This window comes from Suncus etruscus, chromosome 15 (genome assembly GCF_024139225.1).
Source record: "Suncus etruscus isolate mSunEtr1 chromosome 15, mSunEtr1.pri.cur, whole genome shotgun sequence".
Classification (NCBI taxonomy): domain Eukaryota; kingdom Metazoa; phylum Chordata; class Mammalia; order Eulipotyphla; family Soricidae; genus Suncus; species Suncus etruscus.
This window is the reverse complement of record NC_064862.1, coordinates 34669673-34693057: the sequence shown is the minus strand read 5'-3', so window position 1 is coordinate 34693057 and position 23385 is coordinate 34669673. Positions and strand designations below refer to the sequence as shown.

Here is a 23385-nt window from a genome sequence, read left to right as displayed (position 1 = left end):
GTTACCCTTTAAGGCCATCCCATTGTATTGTGTCTCTTCCCTGCCTACTTGGCCATCCATTCCTAACTGGACTGTTAAGTCTTTGAGAAAAGGATCTTGCCTGGAACTTACCAGTTAGTAGTCAACAAACATGTGTTAAATGATAGACTAAATAAAGAAGCTCTGGATGATGGAAAGACCAGATGAATGGTACTGGGGAATTGGAGGAGCTATTAACAGACTTTGATGAGGATGAGGAATGACAGAAAGACTCACCATGGCAGGTCCTGTCATCAGCAGAGAGCACCCGTGGCAGAACTCCCCAAACTTCCCCCAGTAATCCTTATTGCAGTAGAGCTTCCCGTCTTTCTCATAGTACCAGTTGGTAAGGGAATCCTGGCATTCTGAACACCTAAAAGGCAAGACAAGATTAGAAACTATATTACCGAACCCTATTTTTTTTTGTTATTTTGGGGGCCATACCTGGTGGTGCTCAGGGGTTATTCTTGTCTCTGCACTCAGAATCACTCCTAGTGGGTTCAGGAGACCATAGAGGATGCTGGGGATTGAGCCCGGGTCAGCACATATAAAGCAAGGACCTTAGTTGCTTTACTGTCTCTCCAGCCCCTGTCCTGAACCCTCTGAACCATGTTACATGTCTATGCCTGGTTCTCAGGTCTAATAGCAAAATGACAGGCCACTTCTGATCCAAAACCAAGATGAAAAGACACATTTTACTACTGTTTTCCTAAAGGAAGCTGGTTCAGAGAAAACAAGACCTCAGAAAGCAGTTATGTATTGCTTGCCTCCATTGGCAGATTGGTGTTTCCTAACCTTTTTGGATGCTAAAGCCCTTGGCATATCTGATAAGAATCAAGAAACTGCTCCCCAAAAATGCACTTACAAGGAAAATAAATAATAGCCTGGCATATGTTATGTCAAGGATTAAAGCCTATTGATGGCCCTAGTTAAAAAATTCTGGTGTAGGAGACACAGTAGCCATGTTTGCACCAGACCAGCTTCATAGATTCATTCTTTTCTCGAATGAGATGTAAACTAAGCCATGAAAAATCAGGGGTACACCAGCCACACGGTAGAAAGCTAGTTATGAGGAGAGGGCAGGTGTTGAGAATCACCCTTTTGCCAATAGCCACAATTGCCAATTGCCACCCTTCATGATTCTCTTTGGGGACACCAATACAACCAAACTTCAGGTATGGGTTTTTTTGTTTTTTTTTTGAGTGAGGGTACCTCTCCCCTACATTCCCACATTCTTTTTCCAGGAGGCCTGGCAACTGAAAGCACACATGCCCCACAATATCAGTAATAGTGCTTTGAATTGCTGAACTACTTCATTTGATACTTTCATCCCTATAAGAACATGCCAATTTTTAATTTTTTTTGTTTTATATTTGGTCACACCTGGCAGCGCTTAGGGGTTACTCCTAGCACGCTCGGGGGACCATATGGGATGCCGGGATTTGAACCACAGTTGTTCTGCATGCAAGGCAAATGCCCTACCTCCATGCTATCTCTCTGGCCCTGGAACATGCCAATTTAACAGAATGAACAGTGAACAAGAAGAGCTTACTGTGCTCACTTTGGTAGCACATATACTAAAATTGGAATGATACAGAGAAGATTAGCATGGCTCCTGCACAAGGATGACACGCAAATTCTTAAAGCTTTCCAAAAATGAAAAAACTAAAAATAAAGCTTACTAAAACTTCTGCTACTGTATTAATAAATCCACTGGAGATACAATAAATTTCACAAATATGCTTGCTACTATACATTTTCTTTTCTTTTTTTCAAATTTCCTTTTCTTTTCCATTCTTGTTTGTTTGTTTGTTTTCTGTTTGTTTTTGGGCCACACCCGGTAATGCTCAGGGGTTACTCCTGGCTATGCGCCCAGAAGTCGCTCCTGGCTTGAGGGACCATATGGGACGCCGGGGGATCGAACCTCGCCAGGGGATCGAACCTCGGTCCGTCCTAGATTAGTGCTGGCAAAGCAGACACCTTACCTCTAGCACCACTACGCTGGCCCCTTCCTTATTTTTTTCAGAGCAGTGGTATGGCAGTAAAGCATTTGCTTTGCATGTGGTTGACCCAGGACGGATTCAATCTCCCCCCCCCCCCCCCGTCCTGTCCCATATGGTCCCCTGAGCCAGGAGCTATTTCTGTTTTGTTTTTGGGTCACACCTGGCAGCACTCAGGGGTTACTCCTGGTTCTGTGCTCAGAAATTGCCCCTGGCAGGCACGGGGGACCATGTGGAATGCCGGGATTCGAACCACCATCCTTCTGCATGCAAGGCAAACATGACCGGGTGTGGCCCCTCCAAAAAAAAAAACCAAAACCAAAACCAAGCCAAAACCCTTTTTCTCTCACTTATCTGGAAACAACTGTATTATGGTCAACTGTGTGATGTATTTTCTTTAAATAAAGTAAAAAACAAAACAAAACACAACTTCTAGACCAGGGGTCTCAAACTCAATTTACCTGCGGCCGCAGGAGGCAAAGTTGGGGTGATCCTTGAGTGCAAAGTCAGTACTAAGCCTTGAACATTGGGGTGTGTGACCCAAACAACTAAAACAAAACAAAACAAAACAAAAAAAGATTCCTCTAGGGCAGGGCCACAAAATGTTGTACAGAGGCCATTTGCAGGCCGCGAGTTTGAGACCCGTTTTAGACTAATCTGTACTCCAGTATTCACCTGTAGTACTGCAAACAACCCAAGTACCCAAGAACAGATGACTAAATAAACTATGGTAGCATATATACAACGGAAAACTATTCTCTTGTAAGAAAAGATGAAGTCAGGCTGGAGTGACAGCACAGTTGACTTGAGTTTGATCCTTGACATCCCATATAGTCCCCTGGACCTGCCAGGAGTAATTTCTGAGTATGGAGCCAAGAGTAACCCCTGAGCACTACAGGGTGTTGACCAAAAACAAACAAACAAAAGAAAAAAAAAAAAAGAAAGAAAAGATGAAGTTATGTAATTTACTACTGCTATGTGGATGGATCTGAAGAATATATTGTGTAGTCAAGTTAGAGGGAAATAGGGTCACACACAGAATGATCTCTCATATGGGTGATATGACGATACTTCATATGGGAATAACAAATGCCCAAAGGCAATAAAAACAGTAAGCATGAGAACTAGTTCCCAGGAGAGAGAGAGAGAGAGAGAGAGAGAGAGAGAGAGAGAGAGAGAGAGCAGTGAGAGAGAACAGTGAGAGAAGTAAGAAAGAGGGGGAAAGAAAGGAGAGAAAGAGGAGAGAGAGAGGAGAGAGGGGAGAGAGCAGAGCTAGGGGAGAGAGATGAGAGAGAGAGCGAGCGAGCGAGCAAGCAAGCGAGCGCCGTGTCGGCCGCATGCAAGGCAAAAACGCCTTACCACTATGCTTTCTCTCCGGCCCCCTAGACCGATATCTTTTTGTTGTTGTTGTTGTTGTTGTTGTTTTTTGTTTTTGGGTCACACCCGGTGGTGCTCAGGGGGTACTCCTGGCTGTCTGCTCAGAAATAGCTCCTGGCAGGCACGGGGGACCATATGGGACACCGGGATTCGAACCAACCACCTTTGGTCCTGGATTGGCTGCTTGCAAGGCAAACGCCGCTGTGCTATCTCTCCGGGCCCTAGACCGATATCTTGATGAAGCAATGAAACTCATCCATTACTAATAACATTACTGATGCAGAGACTGGGGATATGGCTTAGAAGTACAGCATTTGTCTTGCATTGAGTCCCTTGGTTGGATACCCTAGCCTCACATAGACAAGCATGCAAATATGTCAAGCATAAAGAAACAATGGCAGTAATTCAGAATATGGCTCATTTAGTAAGGCAACTAGCCACTAGGAATTCTAAAAAGCCAAAGACAGAGACCAAATGTAACATCTAAATCTTGGACTTCACATTGGACTGACAAAGAAAACAGCTATGAATGTCTTTGTGAGGAATAATTAGGGAAATTTGAATTTGATCTATACATCCGATTATACTGTGAACTGAACTACTATCAAGTTTTAGTTTGGTTATATACAATTTTTTTTTGGTAGGGGGCCCATACCTGGAAGTGCTCAAGACTTTCTCCTGGCTCTGCATTCAGTGCTCAGAGGACCATATGTGGTACTGGAGATCAAATCAATGCAAATGCTTGAACTTATGTTCTATGGCTCCAGTCCCAGAAAAAAAGCCAACCAAACAATAATTTATTTTTGGTTTGTTTTGGGGTCATACCCATGGGTACTCAGGACTGAAATGTATACTCTGCATGCCAGAAGCCCAGATTTGATGTGTATGGTCAGAGTACCAATTTAGGAGTAACCTTGAACACTGATTTGGGAGTAACCCGAGCCCTGCCAGGCATAACTAAACATCCACAGGTCCCTCAAAATAAAAATAAATAAAAGCAGTTAAAGATAAAAATAGCTGGAGAGATAGCATGGAGGTAAGGCGTTTGCCTTTCATGCAGAAGGTCATTGGTTCAAATTCCGACATCCCATATGGTACCCCGAGCCTGCCAGGAGCGATTTCTGAGCATAGAGCCAGGAGTAACCCCTGAGCACTCCTGGATGTGACCCCCCCCCCAAAAAAATGATAAAAATAAAAATACTGGTAACTACAATTTACTTTAAGATAGTTAATGAGGGAAGTAGAAAGCCTGTCTCGAGTACAGGTGTGGGGGGATGGGGAGGAGGGAGATCTGGGAAATTGGTGGTGGGAATGTTGCACTGGTGAAGGGGGGTGTTCTTTACATGACAGTAATCATACAACTATAATCATATTTGTACTCATGGTGTTTAAATAAAGATAATTATAAAATAGTTAAACAGAGGTCAAAGCAATAGCACAGTGGGTAGGGTATTTGCCTGGCACATGGCCAACCCGGTTTGATTCCCATCAACCCACACAGTCCTGTATGTCCACCAGAGGTGATCCTAAAACTTATAGCCAGGGGTAAGTCTTGAGCACTGCCAGATGTGGTCCCCAAAACAACAAGAACAAAGTAGTTTAACATAGGGCAAAAGAGATAGTACAAGAGATAAAGCATGTGCCTTGCGTGTGGCAGACCTGGATTTGATTACTGAGACAACATATGGTCTTAAAGCCAGAGGGATTGCACAATGGGTAGGGTGTTTACCTTGCATGTGGACAACCCAGGTTCTATTTCTGCCATCCCAAATGGCCCTCCCAGCCTGTCAGGAGTGATTTCTGTTTTTTTTTTTTGTTTGTTTGTTTGTCGGGCCACACCCGTTTGATGCTCAGGGGTTACTCCTGGCTAAGCGCTTAGAAACTGCCCTGGCTTGAGGGGACCATATGGGACACCGGGGATCTAACCTCGATCCTTCCTTGAGGAGTGATTTCTGAGTGAAGAGCCAGGAGTAACCTCTGAGTGTTGGCCCCCAAACCAAAACCAAAACCAAAAACAAACAAACAAACAAACAACAACAAAAAACACAATCCCCAAAACTAAAAATATACATCGTCTTGAGGATTAAACCAGGCCCATAAGTTGTTCCAAAAATCAAATTGCTAGAAGTAATCTCTGAGCCCAGAGTTTAGAGTGTGGCCCCAAAACAAAACAAACAAAAAAGCCTAACATAAATATTATTATGTACATACATAAAAAAGATAAAGAAGTTAGGTAACGGAAACACATGGGTATTCTTTGACCTAATTTTTTAAAATCATAAATAAATTCTTTTTTTTTTTGTTTTTGGTTCACACCGGCAGCACTCAGGCTACTCCTGGCAGGCTCGGGGGATCATATGGGATGCCAGATTCAAACCACTGTCCTTCTGCATGCAAGGCAAACGTCCTACCTCCATGCTATCTTTCCGGTCTCAAAATTATAAATAAATTATTATAATTGAATCACCGGGAGGTACAATTACAAGGTTGTTCATGATTTTCAGTCATGCAATGTACAACAACCTTCATCAGACACATCTATGTATTTGGGAAAAAATTATTTTTTGTTTTTTGGACTACACCTGGCAGTGCTCAGGGCTTACTCTAGACTCTGCATTCTGAAATTGCTCCTGGCAGCTTGGGGGGACCATATGGGATGCTAGGGATCAAACCCAGGTTGGTCCAGGTCTGCTGCGTGCAAGGCAAACACCATAACACCTGCTGTGCTATTGCTCTGGCCCTGTATTTGAAAATTTTCAAAATAAAATATTTGTGTTGGGAAGATAGATCAATGTGCCATAAATGCTTTGCACACAAAAGGCCTGGGCTCGATCCCCAGCACCTCAAAGTTTCTGAATCATGCCAAAGCACCCCCCAAATCTCTGAATCCTGTGGGTATAACTCAAAAATAAGAAAATGGACAAAAAGGAGCAGGAACTATAACATAGCGGGGAGGGCATTTACCGTGCAAGTGGCCTACCCAGATTCAAATCCCAGCATCCCATATGGTCCTCCCGAGCTTACTAAGAGTAATTTCTTTGTTTTTGTTTATGAGCTACACCCAGCAGTGCTCAGGGGTTACTCTTGGCCCTGTACTCAGAAATTACTCCTTGGGGCCAGAGAGATAGGACAGTGGTAGGGGGTTTGACCTGCAAGCAGCCAATCCAGGAGGGATGGTGGTATGAATCCCAGCATCCCGTATGGTTCCCTGTGCCTGGCAGGAGTAATTTTTGAGCACAGAGCCAGGATTAACTACTGAGTGCAGTTGGTTATGACCCCAAAACAAAACAAAAAATTACTTCTAGAGGCTCGGGGGACCATCTGGGATGCCAGGGATGAAGCCAGGTTGGCCGTGTGCAAGGCAAAGGCCTTACCTGCTGTGCTATTGCTCTGGTACCACCAAGAGTAATTTCTGAGCACAGAACCAAGAGTAACACACTGAGCACTACTGGATGTTGCCCTAAAAAATAAAAAAATGAAAGGAAGGGAAGGAGGGAGAAAGAGAGAAAGTGGACAAAAATATTTGGAGTAAAATAACCAAAACATATTGAAGAGATAGCTCCTTTTCCCCTCCAGTCACTTGGGTAAATGTCTCTCAGTATGTTCAAAGGCAATGTCTGAACAGACAAGTTCCTCCTCATTTAAGATTCCCAAAACTTGGGGGCCAGCGTGATAGCACAGTGGTAGGGCATTTGCATTGCACATGGCTGATCCAGAATGGACATGGGTTCGATCCCCAGCATCCCGTATAGTCCCCCAAGCCAGGAGCAATTTCTGAGCGCATAGACAGGAGTAACCCCCGAGTGTCACTGGGTGTGACCTAAAAAAAAAAAAAAAAAAAGAAATATTCCCAACACTTTGAGCTAGGAGCTGCTATCTATAACCACCTCTTAGTCAACAAAACTCCTTATTCTTTTTGTCCAGACCTCATACCACCTACATCTTTATTTGGGGGGTGGGGGGCCACACCTGGTAATGCTCAGGGGTTCCTCCTGGCTATGCGCTCAGAAGTCGCTCCTGGCTTGGGGGACCATATAGGACACGGGGTCCGTCCTAGGCTAGCGCTGGCAAGGCAGATACCTTACCTCTAGCGCCACTGCGCCGGCCCCTTACATCTTTATTTCTAAGAGGCAGGGTGGGGCTGGCTCTTGGTTTGAATCCTAATCCTTTAACCTACTGGTTATGTCATCTTGGGCAAACAAATTACTTCACTTCTCTGGCTCAGTAAAATGGACTACCATGAAAATTAAATAATACATATTAACCTTTCACCTGTAGACTAGCGCCTATCTACAGACTAGCAGCTGAAAACTACTATGCTAAAGAAAAAACAACGGCAACAGAAACTGAGAAATGGTCTTCAATAGGAAGCAGATCACTGTAGGGGTTTATAGGGGTGGTGATGAGAGGATAAGATGGGTTTTGGGGGGTACAACTGTGACACACTAGGATGTGGAATGAAGCTGACACTGGTAAAAGGTGGCTATTGGAATGTTTTTTGCATGAAATCCTGTCATTATCAGTATTGTAAATCACAGTGCCTAAAATAATGGTGGTGGTTGTTGTTTTGGGCCATACCTGGCAGTGCTCAGGGGTTATAACTGACTCTGGGCCCGGAGAGATAGCACAGTGGTGTTTGCCTTGCAAGCAGCCAATCCAGGACCAAAGGTGATTGATTCGAATCCCGGTGTCCCACATGGTCCCCCGTGCCTGCCAGGAGCTATTTCTGAGCAGACAGCCAGGAGTAACCCCTGAGCACCGCCGGGTGTGACCCCAAAAAACCAAAACCAAAACCAAACAAAATTACTCCTGGCAGCTTGGAGGACCATATGGGATGCCAGGGTCAAACCTAGTCAGCCACGTGCAAGGCAGATGCCCTGACCTCTGTGCTATTGCTCTGACTCCTAAAATAAAAATTTGTTTGTTTGGTTTTTTTTTGGTGCCACACCTGGTGACGCTCAAGGGTGACTCCTGGCTATGCGCTCAGAAATCTCTCCTGGCTTGGGGGACCATATGGGATGTCAGGGATCAAACTTAGGTCTGTTCTGGGTCAGTCATGTGCAAGGCAAATGCCCTACTGCTGCGCTATCACTCTGGCCCCTAAAATAAAAAAAATTTTTTTTGGTTTTTGGGCCACACCCAGTGATGCTCAGAAATCGCCTCTGGTTTGGGGGACCATCTGAGATGCCGAGGGAGCAAAGTATGGTCCATCCTGGGTTCCTAGGTTAGTGTATGCAAGACAGATGCCTTACTGCTTGTGCCACCGCTCCAGCCCCAAAATAAATTTTTTTTGTTTTGTTTTTGGGTCACACTCGTCACGGCTCTGGGGACCATATGGGATGCTGGGATTTGAACCACCGACCTTCTGCATGAAAGGCAAATGCCTTACCTCCTTGCTATCTCTCAGGTCCCCAAAATGAAATTTTTAAGAAAGAAAACTTGCCATACTAGAGATACTTTACATAAAAGGATTAGTACAGGGCCGAAGAGATAGTATGGAGGCAAGGCATTTGCCTTGCATGCAGAAGGATGGTGGTTCGAATCCCGGTATCCCATATGGTCCCCCGAGCCTGCCAGGAGCTATTTCTGAGCGTAGAGCCAGGAGTAACCCTGAGCGCTGCTGGGTGTGACCCAAAAACCATAAAAAAGAAAGAAAGAAAAGGATTAGTACAAAAGCCTAAGGGATTGCTCAGTGGCTAATAGTTTCTGCCTCACAAACATGAGGTCATAGTTCTTACATCTGTTTCCATCCGCAAGTACTAAGCATAGTCCTAAGAATTTTACTGTGTGTTTGATCTCTGACACCAGGAAGAGTGAACACTATGGTTAGGAATGTGACCCTATGCAAGCATATGTATGAACAAAACCCCCTGGTAAGCACAACTTCAATGTGCAGGTCACAGGGGTCCTCAAACTTTTTAAACAGGGAGCCAGTTCACTGTCCCTCAGACCATTGGAGGGTCTGACTATAGTAGAAACAAAACTTATGAACGAATTCTTATGCACACTGCATAGATCTTATTTTGCAATGAAGAAACAAAACAGATACAAATACAATATGTGGCCCATGGGCCATAGTTTGAGGACCACTGGTGCAGGAGCCAATTACATGAGTATGACACTCCCTATCCCAGCTCTGTAAGCATGTGTGTAAGCACTACACCGTGTGTGTGTGAGACCCCTGATCTCACACATGCATAATAATATTAACAAAGGAAAGAGGTGGGGGGGGAAGATATAGGACATTAGGATCTCAGTAGGTACAGTTGTTAAAGATCAGGGGCTGTAGAGGTAATATAGCAGTGGTAGGGCATTTGCCTTGCACACAGCCAATCCAGGACAGACAGTGGTTAGAACCCTGGCATTCCATATGGTCCCCGAGCTTGCCAGGAGCAATTTCTGAGTGCAGAGCCAAGAGTAATCCCTGAGCAGTGCTGTGACCCAACAAACAAGCAAGCAAACAAACAAACAAATGATCAAGAGTGATCCCTGAGCATTGCAAGGTATGGCTCCTAACCCTCTAAAACAGATGATGATAATAATAGTAGCTCCATTATGAGTCACTTACTACCACTCTCAGTAATTTTTCTTCATTAACAAAATGTAGTTAAAATCATCGTACTACAGGGGCCGGCGAGGTGGCACTAGAGGTAAAGTGTCTGCCTTGCAAGCCCTAGCCAAGGAAAAAACGAGGTTCGATCCCCTGGCTCCCATATGGTCCCCCCACGCCAGAGGCAATTTCTGAGCGCTTAGCCAGGAGTAACCCCTGAGCATCAAATGGGTGTGGCCCGAAAAACAAAAAACAAAACAAAACAAAATCATCGTACTACAAAAAAAATCTATGAAATCTGGAATGAATGTCTGAGAAAAGCCTATTGTAAATTGAGGAGCAAGGCAAATATGTAATTACAGTAACTTGCTAAGCATTGCAGATATAAAAAGTAGATATGGGGCCAGAGAGATAGCATGGAGGCAAGGTGTTTGCCTTGTATGCAGAAGGACGGTGGTTTGAATCCCCGTATCCCATATGGCCCCCCCGAGCCTGCCAGTCACAATTTCTGAGCATAGAGCCAGAAGTAACCCCTGAGCATTGCCGGGTGTGGCAGGTGAGAATTCTACCACTGAATCACCCATGCACTGGCAGGTGTGACCCAAAGACAAAAACAAAAAAAATAGATATACAGGGGCCAGAGCAGTGGCATAAGCAGAAGGGTGTTTGCCTTGCACACGCTAACTTCGGACGAACTGTGGTTTGATCCTTTGGCGTCCCATATGGTCTCCCAAGACAGGAGCGATTAGTGAGCGTAAAGCCTCTGAGTGTCACCGGGTGTGATCCAAAAAATAATAATAAAAAATTGATATATAGAGTCTCCTACTCCAAGAGCTTACAATGTGTGGGGAAAGAGAAAAGTCACAACAAAGTTTAATTAATAATGTAAGGTAAGAGGCCTTGAAGCATTGCCAGAATCAAGGAGGAATGAGTTAAGGTGATGATGGAAAGTAGCTCAACGAGGACAATTTAAGAGATCCCTCTTTATAAAATATCTAGGGAATCTAATATATACTGATGGTTTCTGCCCTCAGTCATGTTTTTAGGCCCCACTCAATTGTGCTCAGGACTTACTCCTGGCATTGTTCTCTGGGATGATTCCTGGAAGGCCCGGGGGACCATAAGTGGTACTAGGGATCAAACCCAAGTTGGCTGCATGCAAGGCAAGTGTCCCACCGACTGTACTATTTGGCCCCTACCCTGCCATTCTAATCTATAGCTTACGATTTGTCCAATGAAAGTTGACCTTTAGTGTGAAGAAAAAAGAATATGGGGTTGGAGCAATAGCACAATGGTAGGGCATTTGCCTTGCATGAAGCCAACCTGTGTTTGATTCCGGGCATCCCATATGGTCCCCTGAGCCTGCCAGGAGCAATTTCTGAGCACAGAGTCAGGAGTAATTTCTGAACGCTGCTAGGTGTGGCCCAAAAACAAAAAGAATATGATGTGCCTAGAGTGTGTCATACTGAGAACTGTAATTTATAGGAAGAGGAGGAGAAAATCCTATTCTGGGCATGCAACTCAAACTCATAAGCAAAAGGCAGTGTATGAGCTCTGAACTCATAATGTGTCACTGGAGGAAGAGAGAAATATAGGTTCAAATTTTTGTTACCCTAGAAGCCAGGGTTCTTCAAACTACGGCCCGCGGGCCACATATTGTATTTATTCCCATTTTGTTTCTTTACTTCTAAATAAGATATATACAGTGTGCATAGAAATTTGTTCATAATTTTTTTTTTCATAATTTTTGTTTTTACTATAATCTGGCCCTCCAACAGTCTGAAGGACAGTGAACTGGCCCCCTGTTTAAAAAGTTTGAGGACCCCTGCTAGAAGCCCTTGAACAAGCCTCTTTCCTTGTCTGGGCTGTTTCCTGACTCGTACATCTAAGGAACTGATTAAATTATATTTTAATTTTAATTTATATTTAATTTATATTTTAATCTCAGCAAAACCACTTCTCAGCCTTAGCGGTCTCAAATTGCTTCACTTCACATTTGTGAAATGGCAACGTTAACACATGTTGATAGTTTCAGGGCAGTAATAAGGAAAAAAAATGCTACTCTGAGGACCTGAAAACAGTACAGGAACTAGTTAAGGTGCTTACAGATCCTAGTTCAATAGCTGGCTCCACATGGTCTCTCCAAAACTACTAGAAGTAACCTCCAAGCACTGCTGAATAAATGAACCTTCCCACCCCTCTATCAAGTAAATAAATGCTACCGTATTTTCCGGTGTATAAGACGACCCCCTAATTTTGCAGTTAAAAAATAGGTTTAGGCCTATATTTGCTGTATCAGACAGAATGTTCCTGTGCTGCATGTGTTCCTGTGCTCATGTACCACAGTGAGCCAGTCACAACAAGCAAAGGTTCAAAGGTTCTACTGTAATAGACTTCCTCCCTGACTCTGGCCAATCTGAGCAGGCTTTTGACAGTGTAGATTCGGGTCCAGAACATTTTCTAATTTGCATGCATCAAAAGCCTGCTTGGATTGGCTGAGTTTGAGAGGCGGTCCGAGCAGCCTTGCAGTGATCGTTACAGGATCGAGTTGGAAAATTCGTTTTGTGGCAATATTCAGACAATTTTCGTTTAGCGGCATATTGAAACATTTTTTGGGGATATACTGGGCGTATAAGACGACCCCCGATTTTCAGTTGACTTTTTTTTTGTTTCAAAAGTCGTCTTATACGCCGGAAAATACGGTACTTTGAAAGACTGTGAGATGCCCAGAAAGGGATCAGTACAAGATATAAGTTCTTCCCCACTTCTCACCTGACTCAAAACTCCTGGCACGTATCATTTTCTTTCACTAGATTCAGGAGCTCCTAGAGGATCGGAACAGCATTTCATTTAGACTAGTAAAAAATCTGGCAAAGGAAGTTAGCAAATGTTTCCACACTGAAAACAGTAAGAATGCTAGAACTGGCTGTCAAGGTAAGGGCTCACAGTCACCAGGTCCTTTCTACCTATGGTGGAAAAAAGCTAGTGCAGACATATTTGCACCCAACTGCAGGCCTGGGCCCTGTTACACCCTAGCAATGGTATGTATGCCGCAGGGCATGGGAGCACCAGAACACGTCCTCCTTTCCATTGCCAATATCTTGCTTTTGTTTGCTACAAGTAGCTGTGGCCAGGCTCAGGAGGGGGGCAGGGAGAGAAACAAGTGTAGGCATGTGGGAGAAGCCACTGCTAGCCTGCCAGGAAGAACACCTGGCTGGAAAGCGACATCACCAATACAGACATCTGTGTCAAGAAATGCCTTTGAAAGACATGGTTAGATAATTGGTCAATACTGGCTATTAGAGAAGTCTCTGAACAGTAAGCTGAACAGAAAGCTGATTGGTGAACAAGAGTTCCCAAGTGTTCTGTCACAGAACACACTGGTTCTTAGGCCACTCAAGAAAGTGTTGGGGATTAACTCAGCAGTAAAGCACAGGACTTGTGTGTATGAGGCCCTGTGTTCGAACCTCAACACAAAACAAAAACAGAAATTGCCATGACAGATGTAAGAATGTCAGATTAATTATTTACAACAATTATTGTTACAGAAATGATAATACTATTCAGGGCATTATATGAATTTGCTTACTTATCTCTGACTACAACCCTACAAGATGATAAGATTAATGTTGTTTTACAATCAAATTACTTCTGCAGTCACCCAATACACACATGATGGAGCTGGAATCTGAGCCTGTACACACTTGGCTATGAAGCCATTTACCCTGCACTACATCATCCAAGTGAAGTAGCACATCTACAAAGCTGGGAATAAGCTTCTCACTTGTGAAAATGAGGATCTAGAGTCGTAAGAGTTCATGTTCTTTTAGTGTGAATACTTGGTGAGGCTTCTCTAGAGTACCAAATGTTAAATGGCACAATGATTCTACTTAGTCTAGTGTTCTATTCTCTGGCAGATTCTTGTTCCTTTAGGAAAAAAAACCAAAGAACACTGAGAATTTAAGGTACTTCTCAAAACAAACAAACAAACAAACAAAAAACAAAACCCCACAAAAACAAAACAAAACAAAAAAACTCTGCTTCAGATTATCAGAGGCCCTGGTCACAACATGTTCGTCTGAAAGCCAAGGCTTTTTACACCAGCTTTCAATTTTGTTTTGTTTTGGGGCCACATTCAGTGACGCTCAGGGGTTACTCTTGGCTATGTGCTCAGAAATCGCTACTGGCTTGGGGGACCATATGGGACGCCAGGGGATCAAACTGTAGTCCATCCTAGGTTAGCATGTCCAAGGCAAACGCCCTACTGCCTGGTCATCACTCTGGTCCCCAGCTTTCATTTTTTTTTTTTTTAATGGATCACACCTGGCGGCACTCACAGGAGTTCTCCCTGGCTCTACACTCAGAAACTGCTCCTGGCAGGCTAGGGTGACCACATGGGGTGCCGGGATTCAAACCACCATCCTTCTGCATGCAAGGCAAACACCCTATCACTGTGCATCTCACAGGCCCCCAGCTTTCAATTTTTTTAAAGTTTCAACTCAAAGTCAAAATATGTCCTTTGTTACAGGCCAGAGAGCATCCATCTTGGAGATAGGGGTGGGGGCCAGGGCTGAGGTATCAGTCAATAAATTTCTGAGTAGGCAAAGTGAAAGGGCAGAAAACCCTCTAAGGAAATACTGAGAAGCCCATAAATACTGAGCAGAATGGGAGCTCCAAAACTCATTTTCCAAAGTATGACAGAGAGCTAATGAGTGAATCAAACCCTGGTAATTAGGTCAGAGGGCAGTCTAGATCCATAGAGGCCTTCTGAATTAGCAGTGAATACATAGGTTTAAAAAACAGAAGAGGAGCCGAGTGATAGCACAGCAGTAGCACGTTTGCCTTACCTGTGGCTGCAAAGACAGACCTGGGTTCCATCCCGGCATCAAATATGGTTCCCCGTGCCAGGAGTGATTTCTGAGTGCATAGCCAGGAGTAACCCCTGAGTGACACTGGGTGTGGCCCAAAACCAACCAACCAACCAACCAAACAAACATAAAACAGATGAAATTCTCATAATATGCTTAAGAACCCAGGCTCTATATTTCTTCCTTGCCATTTAGTTACCAATTCAACTACTTCATAATTCTAAACTTTAGTGTCTTTCTTTGTACACAAGTGGCAGAAACTCTTGTTGTGTTATACAAAATATACACAAATACCTAGCATGATGCTAGGCTCACAGCAAAAAGTTCATTTCCCTCCCTTCCCTATTTAATTTGGGGGGGGGGGGGCACCACGCGTTGCTCAGAGGTTACTCCTGGCTCTGCGCTCAGAAATTGATCCTGGCAGGCTCGAGGATGGGGGGTGGGGCATATAGGATGTTGGGAATTGAACCTGGGTCTGCCCCAGGTCGGCACTGTGCAAGGCAAATGCCCTACAATTATGCTATCGTTCCAGTCCCCTTCCCTATTTAATTTGAGAATACCAAGGAGAAATGTAGACAAACCATTTTTTCCCATGTTCAAGTAATAGGAACCTATTTCTTGGTCCAGAATCAAACAAATTATAAATAAAGGGTCAGGGAATCAATGAATTCTAATAGATTTTTTTGGTTTTTGGGTCACACCCAGCAGTGCTCAAATGGGATGCCAGAATTCGAACCACTGTCCTTCTGCATGCAAGACAAATACCCTACCTCTTTGCTATCTCTCTGGCCCTTTTTTTTTTTGTGGTTTTTGGGTCACACCCGGCAGTGCTCAGGGGTTATTCCTGGCTCCAGGCTCAGAAATTGCTCCTGGCAGGCACGGGGGACCATATGGGACACCGGGATTTGAACCGATGACCTCCTGCATGAAAGGCAAACGCCTTACCTCCATGCTATCTCTCTGGCCCCTCTCTGGCCCTTTTTAAAAAATTTTTTGAATGCTAATAGTTTTGAAAAAGTTTCTGTGTAATTATGGTGTTTAAAAACAGACAAGGTGGGGCTGGATCGGTAGCAGGATGTTTGCCTTGCACACGGCCAATCCAGGACGGACCTTAGTTTGATCCCCGTACCATATGGTCCCCCAATCTGGTAGTGATTTCTGAGCACATAGCCAGGAGTAACCTTTGATCGTCACAAGGTGTGGCCCAAAAAGCAAAAACAAACAAAAATACCACCAAAAAAACAGACAAGGTGCTGTGCTAGAAATCAAATGAGAAAAGATTGAGGACCAGTTCTCACTTACCTAAATTCTTTGTGTTTGTTTTAGTACCGCACCTGGTGAAGCTCACTTAGGGCTTACTTCTGGCTCTCTGCTCAGTGATCACTTCTGATCAGGCTCAGGGACCAAATGGGTGGCCAGGGATCAAATCCAGACCAGTCACATGCAAGAAAATGTCCTACCTGCTCACACAAATTTTTCAGATAAAATGTTTACAGGTATATCTTCACATGGTGAAGAAAATAAGAGTGGATTTGCCCAGCTTTACGATCAAGTTCTCCCTGGTGAAGACCTGGTTGCTTGTATATTCAGTCTTTAGATTCAACCGGTACTTTGAGAGAAACTTCTTTCAGATCCTTGCCTCTGAGCTCTATTTGGGCTACACAGAGAACAGGCAGTTCTCTCTAATGCCTTTGAGTATTATGATTGAGAATGCCAACTCTTGCCCAGAAAATGGTAACATAAAACAAAGGCCCAGAGACTCAGGTTAAGAGCTAGTCTTCTACTACTAAAGATCCCTTTATTATTCCTCCTTCCTGCAGACCCTATAGATTAAAACAGGCCATCAATCAAGTTATAATTATTATGGAATATGTTGTTATCCCTTTGTAAGAAACTAACCAAACAACATAATGATCAGCCAGAGCATTAATTCAGTTCCAACCGAAAGCCAGGAAGCTTGCTGTTTCAATAATCTGTGCAATCCTACTAGAGTTGGGGTAAAGTCTCTATTATTTGGGAAATATGGAAACTTGTATATACCTGAAACGTCACAATGGTTGCAGAGTTGGGATCATTTACCAAAGTCAAGTTCTTTATCTTTTAGATGAGAAAGAGTCAATCCCCGAGGACTTAAGGCAGCTGCCAAATGATACTGCTAAACTAAGCAGCATTAAGAATAATTTTCCACTTTAGACATGGATTGCTTTAAAATACAAAGATACTTTTGTTTTCTTCAAGAGACAGTGTGTAAACCAAACACATTAAATCAATATTGAAATTAAGGGAAATTCTATAAAGAAATTTAAAAAATGTCAGACAAAGTCACTATTTTTTTATTTTGGTCACACCCAGCAGCGCTCAGGCGTTACTCCAGGCTCTATGCTCAGAAATTGCTCCTGGCAGGCTTGGGGGACCATATGGGATGCTGGGATTCGAACCACCCTCAATCCTGGATCAGCTGTGTTTAAGGCAAACGCCCTACCGCTGTGCTGTTTCTCCTAGGGCTGTGCTATCTCTCTGGCCCCAAAAATCACTTCTTAATCTCTCATGTGGACTCAAATCTGAGGTGCTATCTTAGTTGGGAGATTCTGAAAGTGCATCTCAACCTTCCCTGGAGTGGCGCTGGTAAAGGAAGATGGTACAATCTGCTGAGCACATCCCATCAAGCACTGTGTCCCAGACACAGAAATCACATTCTTCATTCTCTACTCTCTCTTCCCTCCCTCACTCAATGTCACGTCTGATCATGTTCCTGTAGAATCCGGTTGCATCATTTCCCTTGCGACCATAGTCCCAGAGCTCCCATGGATTTTGTACTCTCCCAGAGGCCTGGGGTCAAAGATTTAATTTGTTTCACAGAGTGTGACAAGGGTTGTGTTTAGGAGTCCAGTAAGTCCCTATGCTACTCAGAGTAGGAAACTGAGGCCCACAGAGGGTGCAGGCACCTTGCCAGAGAGGAATCCTTGAAGTGAGAATGTTCTATAAAAAAAAGGACTTGGGGTCAGAGAGATATAGAGGTATGGCGTTTGCCTTGCCTGCAGAAGGTCGATGGTTTGACCCCGCATCCCATATGGTCCCCTGAGCCTGCCAGGAGCAATTTCTGAGTGTAGAGCCAGGAGAACCCCCTGAGCAATGCTGGGTGTGACCCAAAAACAAAAACAAATAAATAAATAAAATAAAAAATATATAAAAAAGGACTTGGCTGGAGACGTAGCTCAGCAGCAGAGCACTTGTCTTGCATGTGTCAGGCCCTGGTTTTGACCCCTGGCACACGCACACACACACACACACACATGCTCTCTCTCACACACACACACACACACACACGCACACGCACACACACACATGCTCTCACACACACACACACACACACACACACACACACACACACACACACACACACACACACACACACACACACACACGCTCTCTCTCTCTCTCTCCCCCGCCCCTTTCTCTCCCCCTCTCCCTCTCTGAGCAAGCAATGATGGTAGTGGTGATTGATGAGACAGATATCTGGGAGAGCACAGATCTAGGTGGTCTCTCCTGGGAGGCAGAGAGCCCTGAATGTCAGCTCTCTCTTTAGAAGTGGCTTTAGGAATGTGGCTTCCCATCTACGGGGGAAGGGAGATGGTCTGTAGTGGAATCAGTACCTACCTGACTCCAGCTGGGCAAACAGTGGGTTGAGGGGCCAATTGTCAGGTTCACCACAGGGGCTGGAGCAGAACAGGACAAAGGACAGGCGGACACTGGTGGAACTGGGGATCTGGCCCTCATATGTCCTGGCTGACAATTCTTTATGTATTCTAGCTCCAGAGAAGCTGTGTTCAGCCTCCCATAGATTAAAGGGGCACAGCATACCTGGTTACTAAGGGACCCCTCCCCTAAACTGCATTTTCAGGATTAAGACTAAGAGAGGTTAATTAAGCCCTGGTCTAAACTAGTGGCTTCTTTGATATCTAGACCCAGAGTATAGTGAGAAGAAAAGAAAATGAGTTGAGGTTGGAGAAAGACAGATGTGAAATATTGGAGGGCAGGGCTAAGAGGACTCAAGTGCATTGACAGTGTAAATAAAGGACAGAACTAAATATCCAAGCCACGAAATCAACAATAACAAAATCATGAGACCCAAAATTTAACAACTAAACTTAAAAAGGTGCCTGTTATGATGTCAGGCTGGGGTGGGGTGGTGATGGTATGAGATAAACTCTGGGAACACTGGTAGAGGGAGGGTGACACTGGTGGTAGAACTGGTGTTGAAACACTGTATGTCTAAAATTTAACTATGAATAACTTTGTAAATCATAATGCTTTAAACTTAAGAATACGTATCTTTGGGAGGAAAAAGGCAAAAATAATTGATATATTAATTATACTTCATAATACCTATTCCTAAATTCAAGATTAGTTTTCACTGTTCTTCAGAAAACAGTCTTCACAATTTTTTTGACATGCCAAACTATGGGGGTCTAGGGCAGGAATGATAATTACAGTGGATAGGGTGCTGTCTTGCATGCAGCAGTGTTCAATTGCATGCAATCCATGTTCAATACATAGCATCCCATATGGTCCCCCAACCTCACCAGGAATGATTCTTGAGCATAGAGCAAGACCTGGGAAGCCCTGAGCACTATTGGGTGAGGCCACCCCCCCCCCCAAAAAAAAAAAAAAAAAAAAAAGACAAAACTATGGAGGTGCTTTTCTGTTTGCTGGGTGAGGAAAAAAAAAAACCTCCAAGAATACTTGATTGGGGATAGGTGGAGGGCTGTGGGCAGAGGGAGGTATATGCAGCTCCAAAGGATGAGGGATTCAGGACTAATAGGACAAAATGGCCAGAATCCCCACATATTAATTTTGCCCTATCTGTAAAATGGGGACATAGAATGCCTGAGGCCCTTGAGAGATCCTAGCCAATTACCTGGTAGACAGCAATGAGGACCAGTTTCCCAAATTCTAGTTTAAGACAGTTCTATCATGGTTAATTCTGTGAAACCAAATGATGTTCCCTTTTTCTTCCCAAAGCAAAGGCACCTGACTGGTATCCCACAGGTAGGTCTGGACATGAAGCTGAGGTGGGGAAGCCAGAAAAGAAAAGTCTCCGAGGACCACTGGTGAGGGGGAGGCAGCCCTGGGAACAGGCAGCTCCCAAAGAAAGAAAACAAGCCCCACCCCAGTCAGGAATGGCTCCATTCAGGAGGGACCCCGAGGGCCAGAAACCCCCTGGGGAGTTTCTGTTGGAGGTGGGTGGGGCAGAGAGCAAAGAAAGGCAAGTCAGAAGTAGAAATTTCTATACCTCCCTTTGAGAAGCCTCAGAGGCCCCAGAGGGTATGTCAGGGACCCAAGGAGTAGGGAGCTAGCACAGCAGCTCATAACTATTTGAAAAACCAATGGCTCCAATTTGGGAAGCATTTGTCCTCGCAATTTTGTTCACCTGGGAACTTAATAGTCCTTAAAAGCCAGAGGCAAATGTGCTTGCCATTCGGAGAACAAACATTAATAGAGGGCCTACTGTGTACCAGGGTGCCCACACCCAGGTCTGCCGGCTTTCACACTGTTTGGCAAAACCTGCCCATCCTGCTTGTTGGGACAAATTCCTGGGGAGGCAGTGTGGCCTGCAGGTAAGATGTGTGAGAGTTGAAGAACAGCGCCATGTTCATCTGCTGTCTTCACTGGGAAGAAGTAAAACTAAAGAAGCCAGTCTGTGGACTCTGGGAGGCTCTTCGAGCTCTGTTTGGGAAGAAAGGACTTCCTCAGAGCTCCCCTCTAGGCCTATCTCTTATCTCACCATTTCCAGAACATGCTGGGGAACCTTCTATACTGGTCAGTCAGTTTAGGAACAACTTCTAAGCTCTCCTACCTGGCAGAACCAATGATCCAAGAACAAGTGAAATCTGAAAAGCCAATTGAGGGAGGCCTCAGGCCCTCCGCCCCCCCCCCCCACACACACACCCGCAGACCAGGGACCACACAGGGGATGAGAAGAATTCAGCTCAACTCACCTAAAGGGGTCTCTGGAGGTGAAGTAAGCAGAGATGGACAAGTAACTCCCCATCTTCTTCCCACACCAGATAAACAATCTCAGCTGCAAACCCGTCTGGGAGTGCCTCAAGCTGCCTGGAAACAGCCACCATGACAGGCCAGGGCTCCTGGCACCTCTGGCTGCGCTGGCTGCCGGCGGTGCTCACCTCTCTCTCCGGAGCAACGGGGAGGCGAGCAAGAGGACTCCGGGCCACTTGCCCCCTGGCAGAGTCCTGCAGCAGCTCATGGCTAGAATGGCTCCTCCCTAGTCCTCGGAAGCTTGGGCTGACTCTCAGGTCTCCAAGAGAACAACCTCCCTGTGGAGACTACACAGACATAAGCATTCTTAGGCAGGGGCCGGTGACTAGCTAAGAAAGAAGCGCTGCTGTCAAGTTAGCCTTCTTCTTCAGTCCCACCCCGGGGAGGGAGGGAGGGAGGGAGGAAGAGGAGGGGCTCCTCGCGGAACCGAGGTGTGTGGTTGGAGCAGCATTAGGAAACAGACCTTGCAGGCAAGGGGTGGAGCTGAGCTAGAGGGAGGCATTAGGCAGGCGCTGCAGACAATAACCAGGACTGGCTGAGCGTCCATCCCAGAGCTTGGGAAAGGCAGGACCGGAGAATGGGTGAGCACATCTGCCCCTAAGTATATTCCCAGCCAAAATGATACCTGAAGGACAATAACTATCAGAAGTAAAGAAAAGCACAGAATCCCCACACCAACCAAGCCATGCCACATCCCCAGAAGGAGCAGCTGGGAGTAAGGCAGTGAAGGGGTGGTCTCTGGCCCTGGGCTAGTGTCTACTAAGCCCTTCCTATGTGCTAAGGCTCCTGTTTCCCACTTCCCTTGGCTTGGCCATAGGTCAACACGACCTGGCTAAGTAGGCTGATACTCTGTACCTCTGGCCAGAGCTGTGCTGGGAGAGAGGAAACAAGATCCAGAATGTTAAATGACACCTGATATTTCTCCATGCAGCAGGCACTGTATAAGCATGCTCATATTTCTCCAAGATGAAAATTATCTACAATTTATAAATGAGGAAAACCATAGCAGGGGTCTCAAACTCGTGTCCACGGGCCATTTGCAGCCCTCCCGTACAACATTTTGTGGCCTTGCCCTAGAGGAATCTTTTTTTGTTTTGTTTTAGTTGTTTGGGTCACACCCCCCAATGTTCAAGGCTTACTACTGTCTTTGCACTCAAGGATCACCCCGACTTTGCCTCCTGCGGCCCCCAGGTAAATTGAGTTTGAGACCCCTGCAGAGAACCTAGATAATTTGCCTAAGACTAAAATGATAGTAGGGGCAGATTTGAAATTTAAAAACACACCATTCCTCCCCCCCACCCCCCCACCCCCGGCACAAGCTCGCAGATCCAGAATTTCATTCTACCTCTGTAAGAAAAATTTTTCCTTAGAGGATTTTCAGCATGTGGGAGATTATAGATCACAAGTCCCCTGTCAGGTTTTGTTTTTGGGCACACTCAAGTGTGCAGGGACTTCTCCAGTAAGTAGTGCCCAGAGGCCTACATAGGGCCAGGGATAGAATCTTCACTTCTGCATGCAAAGAGGCTTTCATTTGGTTCAGCTAGCTCTCTACAACTAAATCTGTCCCCTCTTCTACATGTCAGCAGGAGTTCATTCATTCATTCATTCGTTTGTTCATTCATTAATTCCCAGAATGCCACTCTCTGATCTTAGAGTAAAAGGACTTTATCCACTGAGTCCATTGACGGTAAAGAGGCTTCTCAAGCTGAAAATGAGGCATGATAGACAATAAGGCCTGGGGTGATTGTAGGGGTGATGGTGGAGGTATCTGGAATGACCAAACTGGAGTCACCATAGGGAAATCCCATTTTTTCCCTTCCTGTACGACTACTGGGGAAAATCAATACTGTTGGGGGGCCTGCGAGATAGCATTGGAGGTAAGGCGTTTGTTTGCCTTCGATGCAGAAGGACAGTGGTTCGAATTCTGGCATCCCATAAGGTCCCCCATGCCTGCCAGGAGTGATTTCTGAGCACAGAGCAAGGAATAACCCCTGAGCGCCACTGGGGTGTGGCCCAAAACAAAAACAAAAAACCAAAACAAAAAAAAACAAACCAAAAAGCCACCCACCTTTATGTATGGATATTGCAACTTGAATTCCATGCTATTTTCAAGTGCCAAAAAATATTCTTATCCCAACCATTTATAAAATGTAGATTGGGGGGCCGGGTAGGTGGCGCTGGAGGTAAGGTGTCTGCCTTGCAAGCGCTAGCCAAGGAAGGACCGCGGTTCGATCCCCCGGCGTCCCATATGGTCCCCCCAAGCCAGGGGCGATTTCTGAGCACATAGCCAGGAGTAACCCCTGAGCATCAAAGGGGTGTGGCCCAAAAACCAAAAAAAAAAAAAAAATGTAGATTGGGCCGGAGAGATAGCATGAAGGTAAGGCGTTTGCCTTGCATGCAGAAGGACGGTGGTATCCCATATGGTCCCCTGAGCCTGCCAGGAGCGATTTCTAAGCATAGAGCCAGGAGTGACCCCTGAGCGCTGCTGGGTGTGACCCAAAACCAAAACAAATAA

General features: G+C 45.1%; 1 protein-coding gene and 1 non-coding gene across 3 annotated transcripts in view; one reads left to right on the top strand and one right to left on the bottom strand.

Annotated features, from left to right (window-relative positions):
* LIMK2 (LIM domain kinase 2) overlaps positions 1 to 23385 on the bottom strand; it is a 103454-nt gene that overhangs the window by 22568 nt on the left and 57501 nt on the right. Inside the window, exons 1-2 of one of the 2 annotated variants that reach the window (XM_049788984.1) lie at positions 20813 to 21229; positions 256 to 391 (exon numbers count right to left, since the gene is read on the bottom strand). In XM_049788984.1, coding sequence (XP_049644941.1) covers positions 256 to 391; positions 20813 to 20865 — 189 coding nt within the window. In that variant the 5' untranslated portion in view covers positions 20866 to 21229. Of the gene's footprint in view, positions 1 to 255; positions 392 to 20812; positions 21230 to 23385 lie in introns of those variants that run through there. The other variant, XM_049788983.1, reaches the window with a different exon arrangement.
* LOC126031701 (U6 spliceosomal RNA) lies at positions 1572 to 1678 on the top strand. Its single transcript, XR_007503534.1, has one exon. It is a non-coding gene; the product is annotated as a U6 spliceosomal RNA (small nuclear RNA).